This window comes from Henckelia pumila, chromosome 1, assembly GCF_033568475.1.
Source record: "Henckelia pumila isolate YLH828 chromosome 1, ASM3356847v2, whole genome shotgun sequence".
In the NCBI taxonomy this organism is placed as follows: Eukaryota; Viridiplantae; Streptophyta; class Magnoliopsida; order Lamiales; family Gesneriaceae; genus Henckelia; species Henckelia pumila.
In genome coordinates, this window is record NC_133120.1 from 170,424,955 (window position 1) to 170,433,915 (window position 8,961).

The window sequence follows — 8,961 nt, forward strand, 5'->3', positions numbered from 1 at the left end:
ATTAATTTCTATAACAACAGGCTTGGCTTGTTGGGCTTAAGTTATGGATTGTGGGCTTTAAAGAGTTAGAGTCCTGATACAATTATAACTAGAAATTATCTATAAATAGAGGTGTTGGGTTCGAAAATTATACACATTGTATATTGCAATTTTTGAAAATACACTCTAGAATTTTCAAGGGGATTTTCGAAATCCTCTATCCCTTTTTGGAGAAAATTCGACTTGTGATTTTTGTGAAAAATTACAAATCGAATTAACAGATCATATCTGTTTATTCTCTACGTAAAACTTCTGATTGATTTCTAGTGCAGTCAATCAGAGGGTTTCTGTTTTTCGTTCGTGGACCTAATTCCGGAGTTAGATCGTGACTGTCATCGGTTCCCGGAATTTACAAGAAGAGCAGATTAAATTCTGTTGGAGTCCACGATCAATCCTTTGCTTGACGAGGTAAAAATTTAATTGTGATTTTATTTTTACTTGAACAAATTTAATCGTAAAAGTTTTGATACCCATATATGGAATCGTTCCATATAATAAAATAAAATTTTAAACTTCCGCTGCACCCGGTATCAATTCTTAATTGATCTGAAAACAGTTTTCTAACACCTTATGCTAAAACTTTAGGAGGAGCTATTAAATTCATCAAAGACATAATAACAAAGAAATGTCATGAAGTAACACTAAATAAAAGAATCTCTAAATCCTACATACAAAACAATAAACTTTGTTGTGACAAAATAAAATCCACAGTAAAAGAATACGGTTGCAAAACAAACATGTCACACAAATATTTAAAACGACAGAAACAGAATAAATTTAATAAACCTTATAAATCTTTTAATAAGAAATTTATTCCCTATAAGAAGAAAAAATTTAAAAAGAATTTCTTCAGAAAACCTTATAAAAGAAAATATTATAAAAAGTTTGATAACAATAAACCACCTTGCCCAAAGGGTAAAGGAAAGAATTGCACATGTTGGTTGTGCAACAAAGAAGGACATTATGCGAATGAATGTCCAAAACGAAATGAAAAGAAAAATAAAATTAAACTTCTTGAAGAAATATATACTATTGGATTCTATCCCGTAGAAATAATTGAATTTTCATCCGACGATGAAAATATTTGTTATCTTGATGAATCAAGTGAATCAGATTTTGAATCCGATTCCACATTTGATAATTCAAGAAATAATAATGATTAAAATAACGACAAGGGCATTTTCGGAAAGACAAATATAGGGAGTAAATTGAAAGTTATGTTTGATTTAGGGAGTTATCTACAAGTTGTCCATGATATAAAGATGTTCAATTGTACTATGAGCTAAAGCTAAGTAAAAGTATTTGGAAGTTACTATTGCTTAAACCTAGCATTATATGTTCTCTTTTCTTCCAAGGTTTAGCTCAATTTGATCAAATAAACTGAATTATACATTTATTTAAAGAAGAGATCGAAGATAAACTAATTCCCTCAGCAAGTTTCAAGTGTAGAGAAACAAGGCCTTGTTGAAACAGAAAGTGTTTATACATGGCTTCTTATGATGATTCTACCATGATTGAAACAAAGGAAACATAACAACAATTGGTCAAACTAAATAGGATCCATCAAGTTCTAAAACTAAACTGATCAAAGAAACATTAATTCATCAGAAAATGAAGCTTTCAGTTCATATCAGTCCATTGCTTGAGGGCAGGAGTGGTCCATTTCGGGCACTTTGGACTGAAATAAGTCGACACAACCCGCGAGTTCAAAAGCTCGACGATGGGGGCGAATTTCACGCATCGGGGCGTTTTGTACTGATTGATGGAGGCACCAAGGCTAATGGCATAGTCCATTAGCTTGTCAAATGTCCCGACTTCCACCACCTTGATTTCGAGAGGGCCTATTGCCTCGAAAACTCGATTCTGGCGGTAAACAGAGTCGAGGGAGTCTTCAATGGTCAGGCAACAATCTTCGAATATGGATCCAGGAATCTGAGGGGAGCCATTGTGGCTGAGCTCCCAATACAGCACATAGTGGCCTGGAATCGTGGTCGTATCCGCGTAGCTCGTGTACTCGGTGAGACATGCGCCGAATGGAGTCAGATGGCTCACCGCATTCTTTACAGCATTTTGCAGCTCGACTTCATCGGTTTTATCGGTGTCGATGCTCAAGACGACATTTTTCCTGCAAATGAAGTTGAATTGAGGTGCATTGTTCTTGAATCCCGCCACTCGAAGCACATCACCAACTCTATACCTATACAGCCCTGCAATATTAAGATAGATAGAAACAAAGTTAAAAAAAAAACATCATGCCGTTCAAGAATATTATAGCCACTAATTTTTTCTTGAATTTTTTTTTAACCTGCATAAGTAGTGACAACAAGCTCATATTCATGTCCAATCTTGACATCGACCAAGTCGACCAAACCTTGTTGTTCCTTCTGATCATCCAGCGATTTCGGAATGGCGCCGTTGTTGCTACGCTGCACCGGCAAGAATTCGAAATAGGCCATGGATGGGATGAGAGTGTAGGCCACATCACTAGGCTTGCAAAGGGGGTTAAGATTCAGACCAAAATAACACTCGGAAGAGGCATACATAGTGCACACAAGAGGCAATCCATTGCTATAATACTCGAGAGTGGGAATGTACTGTGACATTGTCCCAGTCACAATAACATCAATGTATTTGGTATTAGGCCACAACCTGGTGATAATCCCCTGCCAGCTCTCTTTCTTGCACTCGGCCTCGATGAAGTCGGCGAGAGCGGGGTCGGGTCGGTTGATCCGCATCACGGCCTCCCTGACCGATTGATCAGTGATGATGGAGTTGAGGGTTCCAGCTCTAATGTCGTGACAAAGAAGGGTCCAGTGCTTCTCCAAGAACCGGATAGCCCGGATGAAACCGGAGGCGAAAACGGCCCCGACTCGGAGCACTTGGTTGTTCTGACAAAGCCCACAAAGCATCTGAGAATACATGCTTTGGTAGGAATCAGGGCAAAGAATGGCCTCATTGGGGCTAGTGTAGTTAGTGTAAGGATCGTAAGGCCTGTCCTTGAAATGGGAGCTTTTGTAATAGCTGGTTAAGACAGGGCGAGCTGGTAGCCCACCTGGTGTCTTGGTCTCACATTTTATGAACAAGAAATACATCCCTTTTCCCGTATGTAAACCAGGCACAAATTGGCTCATCACAGGCATTAAAAGACTGTAAAGCAACGATCTTCTCCCCATCTCCTCTTCAATGGTAGGCATCACTTTTCTTTCCCCACCCGACGTACCCGAACTGCACATTAATATATATATATAACAAAAAGAAACACAATTAACGTACCCTTTAATTAATTTCTTCGTCTCATCAAATCCAAAACAAATGAAGTACTCGATCGTTGGAAACTCACCTTGTCAAGAATTCAGAGATGGGTTGGGAACAGATAATGGGAGAGGTGTCCCCATTGGCTATGCGGTTGATATCAGGCAAAATGTCTTCGTAAGTGATGAGAGGCATTATTTTCTTGAAAGTTTCCCTGTCGATCCGACCATTGAGGAGGCCATGCCTTTTCACGTACTCTACATGGCCATTCCTCGACAGGATTTCGGCAAGAACTTTGCTTTGAATCTCGTCCGCATTCTTGGTGACTTCCTCGATGAACTCTAGCTTTTTCTTGTTGGTTTCAGCCACACTATGTTCAGTGTGGTTCTCCAATTCCAATCGTGCCTCGGGCATGGTTTGGTTTTCACCACAGAGCTTGTTGTTGTGTATAATAGAGAGAGCTTGAGAGGCTGAGCAGTAGAGGTGGTGGGAGGTGTGAGGGCTTATATAGAAGTGTGGGAAGGAGTGTGGTGAGTCACCATTGTCTGTTTAAACCGAGTAATGGGATAGAGACAATACTTTTTATTTGTTTTGATTTTGGTCGTCTCCCTCCGATTTTGATCTTTTATATATACATATATATATATATATATATATATATATATATATATATATATATAATTTTGCTATCCTGCCCACTCATCGTGCCCACTTAATGTGCTCACCATGAGGTGGCACTCAACTATTGGATGTGATGAATTGTGCGTCCAATAGTTGAGTGTCACCTCATGGTGGACACATTAGGTGGGCACGGTGGGTGGGCAGGATAGCAAAACTCTATATATATATATATATATATATATATATATATATATATAGTTTTGATACTACACAGCGCAGTATGTCGGATTTTCGTGAGCGATCATTAAAATCTATTGTAAAAAAAATCACTAAAACACAATAGTGAATTTTAATGTTTGCTCATGAAAATTCTGCAAATTAGAATATGTGATCTTAACCTTCTTTTTGACTTGACGCAGAAATATAACAAATTTAATAGTGATGTACGCTGAATATAATGTCAAGTAAAAATACGCTAATTAAATATTATAAAAAATTATAAGACTAATGCTTAAATTTGATAACATAAAAAACAACAAAATCACGAAATAAAAAATAGCATGATATTATTTTCAAAAATTTTAAATTAAATTAATATATATATATACACACGTTTTGAGTACTTTGGTGAACTTTATTTTTGGTCTTTATACAACTAATTAAAAGTGGTGTTGTAAGTTTTTAATATTAGGAATGGCTTTAATGTGAGTGAATATGGATGGGACTTGTTGCATTTGTTTTCTTCATTCATTGGACATTCAACTTTCATGCTTCACATTATTTGTCTGTCCAAATTCGAGCCTTGTACGAAGTACGTTTTGTTTGTTATTAGCATTTATTTATTTTTTTTCAACCGAGTGGTAAAGGTTGAAAGTTTTGAATAAATTAGAGAGATACTACATATGGATATATATGTCCATTGTTCTACAAGAGATGAGTTCCCTTTGGGCGGTGAAGGTAAAAAAATCTCAAGAAATTAGAGATGTTGTGCATGAACCTCACAAGAATTACAAATACAAATACAATTGCACCACCAAATTCGTCACCAGTCTAGTGAAGTGGCATAAACCTTACTTCTTTTAAGGAAAGACGTGAGGATTCCAACTTACGTAAAAGAAAAAAATCCTCAACCCCCAACCCCATCCAAATGTTGTGACAAAAAATAAAAACGAAATACAAATAATTTCTCTGTATTTTATAAATATATTTTAGATCGGACAAAGAATTTTAGTGGGGTCAACAACATGAAAGCTTTGGTTATTTGTATGTCACGTACAGTTTAAATAAGTGATAGTAGGGGTTATATATGTGGGGCATCGACCAAAGGTAGCATCACTAAATCAAACGTGGATATGTGGTCAATGGGAATGTGAGGGTAGTGAATGAGGCCGGAGATAAATATATAGGACCATATTCTAAAAATATTTATTAAGAAAGATTTTTCATTCATTATTATTATTAGTTTTTATTTTTTTTTAAAACGAAAGTAGACGCGAGAATGAAGGAGTGATATTTATTCATTTATGGTTTTTGGCTTCTCTAAACACACTTTTGACAAATAAGATCTCACAAAACACAATTAGTTTTGATAAAAAGTATTATTTATATAAACTTTATGAATCCTAAAATTATGGAGAGAAGATAGCAATAATTTAAATCCAAGTAATTTGAAAAGACAACATGGTTTTTGTACTCAAACAATAGGTTGCAAACCCACTGAATTGGGTGTGTTGTGGGCTATGTTTATAGCCTTTCTAAAACCTTTTTCCGTATATTTATGTTTTCGAAGCGATCTAAATGCATGTGATATAATAATATTCATATACTGGGGGAGCACAAGGATCATCTTATTATGGCCTTTTAGGGTCATTGGATCCAATGTTGGTGCAAATGTAATGGCCATTATTATGATGGGATTGGAACGTGGCATCCGTATAATTTTTCCCCTGGCTTGTTCGGCTAGAATTAAACTCATTTCAATTATGATAATCCAATCAAAGGGTATTACATGAGCTGATTTTATGTTATATCGGGAGAAACATTTCTGCTAAAGAAAATTGAAGATTTTTCTCCAAATATAGCATAGAAAAACCTCATATATAACATGAGAGTTGAGTAGTATCTTTTCGGCCATTATTGATCAACTCATTTTTCTTGGAACTTCCTATGAGTCTTAGCCATATATCTATGGGGAAGGAAATTGCAGCAGCATCCGCTTTTTGAAACGTTGTGTTCAAGATCTTCTAGTAAATTTTTTTATCAAGTGATATTGACTCTCTCATGTAATATTTTGTTTGTAAAAAAGTTGTATTTTTTTTAAAAATGTATTGGATTTAGATTTTAGACTATATCATTGATCATGATATTTTTAAAAGTTGGTATTGCGTTGGCATTATTAATACTCTACCTAATATATGTTCCCTCTCTCCCTCTTAATTTGGTTTGGGATAAAAAAAAAGGTGTCATGTCCATAAGTACACTTCAATCAAAAGTTATTAGCTTTGCATTATTTGGGATCTTTTCAAATTCCCTCTTTTTGTAGTAAAGTTAAAAGGTGAAGAACAAAGCATGCAAGATATTTCATTTCAAGGAGAAAGGGAAGAAAATGAAAGGATAGCTTGCATTAGTGGATCAAAAAATTTGTGGAAGGGAGGACATGTCTACTCGTTTCCTCAATTATTTGTTTTTTGGTTTAACTGGGAAACTCTCTCAATTTTCAAATGAATTGATGTGATCTTCGATGCATTTTTATAAAATACTTCTATTTTAATATATTTACTATATTATAATGTATATATAAATATAAACCACTTAATTAAAAACAACTATATTTGGTCATGTTAATGGATATATGTCTAAATTTATCATTTACTATTCTGTCAAGATATTTAATAATCAAGGTAAAAAAAAAGCAAATCGATAACTCCAAAACTTTCCACGTTTTCTTTCGGATCTTCACATTATCTCATTATCCTAACCACTATCACATCATCCTAATATTGAAACAAAATTTATAGTTAAATTCAAATTTATGAAAATAGCTTTTAATTTCAAATAATATATTTTATGCACTTGCACTAATACAAGTTATGTGTGCATTTCATCAATTCATCCCACACAATAATTATCCAGTTGAGCTTGAGTACGAAAGTAGGCTGCCTTTAATTTATAGAGGTATTATTTGCTATACCTTTTTTGTCTGGTTATTTGAAGCTTCATAGGCTAAAATTATAAGTTATTTAATACACTCTATAAGCTTAAGTTACAGAAAATTTTGTTTATTTGGTAATTAACAAAAATACGAATATAAAAATATATATGGGAAAATAGTAAATTCAATCCATTAAGTTATCATGTTTTTTCTTTTCATTATCTAACTTGTCAAAGTTGAGTGCTATTCATATAACTTTGTTTTTTTTGGGCTAGTTTTTTGTCTTTTTTTTTTAATGAAAAACTGACATGACTCTAAACACACAAGTAATTTTCTGACGACATATCATCATTCCAACGAATAAGGACTCAAAAATGAATACTAAGTAAGGACTCAAATTTGACAAGAAGTCACACGATGGAAAAAAAAAAAAAAAAAAGACAACTAAATCAAATAGCGGGAAAAACCAATACCAAGACCCAAGTTTGATAATTGCCATACATTAATATATTTGACATATATACCGAACCAAAGACATCGAAATTCAATTTATAGTAAAACCGTGCCAAAATTTTTATAAAACATATTGAATCATGATTGCATGTTTGCCGGTAAGGGTTTAGAGAACCACAAGACAGTGTTGATTATATTTAGACTGGCATATCGGATCAAAATACCGAGTTTTCGGCATACCGTATCGAAATTTTTTCGATATACAGACATTTTTTCGGTATACCAAATTTTTTTTCAGTATTTATACGGTATCAATATGGATTTGTTTTCTGTACCAAAATTTCAGAATTTCGGTATCGATATTGGAATGAATTTTTTTTAATACCTATATTTTTGATACGATATACTGAAAAACTACCCTAATTATATTCGAAGGCATACTACAACAACAAGTGACAATGCCAACATTTCTCATCATTCCAGCAGTAAACCTAAATATATAACAGAATCCCAAGAACAACCCGAACTCACAAAACCTCCTTATATGCAAGAAAAACGCGATTTTGTAATAAAATCAAAGACCGGAGAAAGTTGAGATCATCATCAAATCAACGTTCCGTTGTGACTCACTTGAGTCCGAAGAAACTCAAGACCACGATTCAATGTGCTCGATAGTTTCACATATCCTGAACCCGCGATATGAAAGATCAGAATAGACTTGATGAGATATCATAATCAAATCGACACCGATTTCATGCTCATAATTATGGATAATTATGCACACATTGTAGATGTGTTTGTTAATATCTCAACGTCAAACTCTTTACTATCTTCACACACGCACCAGCCACGGGATCAGCAGATATCATATAACGACATATATGGGCATCGTAAAAGTGTTGTATACACGAAATATAGCAACCATATATTTTTAGACATACATGTGGAGTCACGGGTGAGAATATGTTTCATTCTTCTCTCTGTCCAGCTTGAAAAAGAGTAGATTGAGATGTTTTTTTTTAAAAAAATCTTTTTTATACTATCTAATTCCAATTTTAGTATTTTTTTTTTTTATGTTTGGGAATTTTTTTTTAGTTATTTTTCACTGGGAGAGCTGGTGTGATAATTCACACATCAGTGCTTTATTAGAGCTACATAAGTGTTATGTTGGAAAAACGACTAAAATTACCAAAATAAACAAAGACAGCGGACTAAGACTAAAATTTGATAACATTGAAGATCATAATTGCAAAATGACAAACATGCAGGAAAATCTGTATTTTTTTGGTCACGTAATTTTGTCACTTTGCGATTTAGCTCCTCTTATCAAATTTTAGTTTAATCAATATGTATCTTCTTATTTTTGACAATTTTAATTATTTTTCATTGGAAATACTGATATGACACTATACTTTCTATACACATCAATATTATATTGGTTCTAT

General features: G+C 34.0%; 1 protein-coding gene across 1 annotated transcript; it reads right to left on the reverse strand.

The window, feature by feature from the left end:
• Window positions 1-1,448: 1,448 nt before the first annotated feature.
• Window positions 1,449-3,757, reverse strand: LOC140883307 (indole-3-acetic acid-amido synthetase GH3.6-like). The gene is made up of 3 exons (XM_073289730.1): window positions 3,380-3,757; window positions 2,345-3,264; window positions 1,449-2,246 (listed from the first exon to the last, which is right to left on the reverse strand). The coding sequence occupies exons 1-3, from the start codon at window positions 3,703-3,705 to the stop codon at window positions 1,660-1,662; spliced, it is 1,833 nt and encodes a 610-aa protein (XP_073145831.1). The 5' UTR covers window positions 3,706-3,757; the 3' UTR covers window positions 1,449-1,659.
• Window positions 3,758-8,961: the final 5,204 nt, after the last annotated feature.

Bases quoted from the DNA above. Each gene is read 5' to 3' on its own strand.
- LOC140883307 (XM_073289730.1), bottom strand. From the start codon at position 3,705: ATGCCCGAGGCACGATTGGAATTGGAGAACCACACTGAACATAGTGTG. The intron at 3,265-3,379 runs GTGAGTTTCCAA...ATTAATGTGCAG, and splicing joins ATCTCTGAATTCTTGACAAG to TTCGGGTACGTCGGGTGGGG. The intron at 2,247-2,344 runs GTTAAAAAAAAA...TTAATATTGCAG, and splicing joins TGTTGTCACTACTTATGCAG to GGCTGTATAGGTATAGAGTT.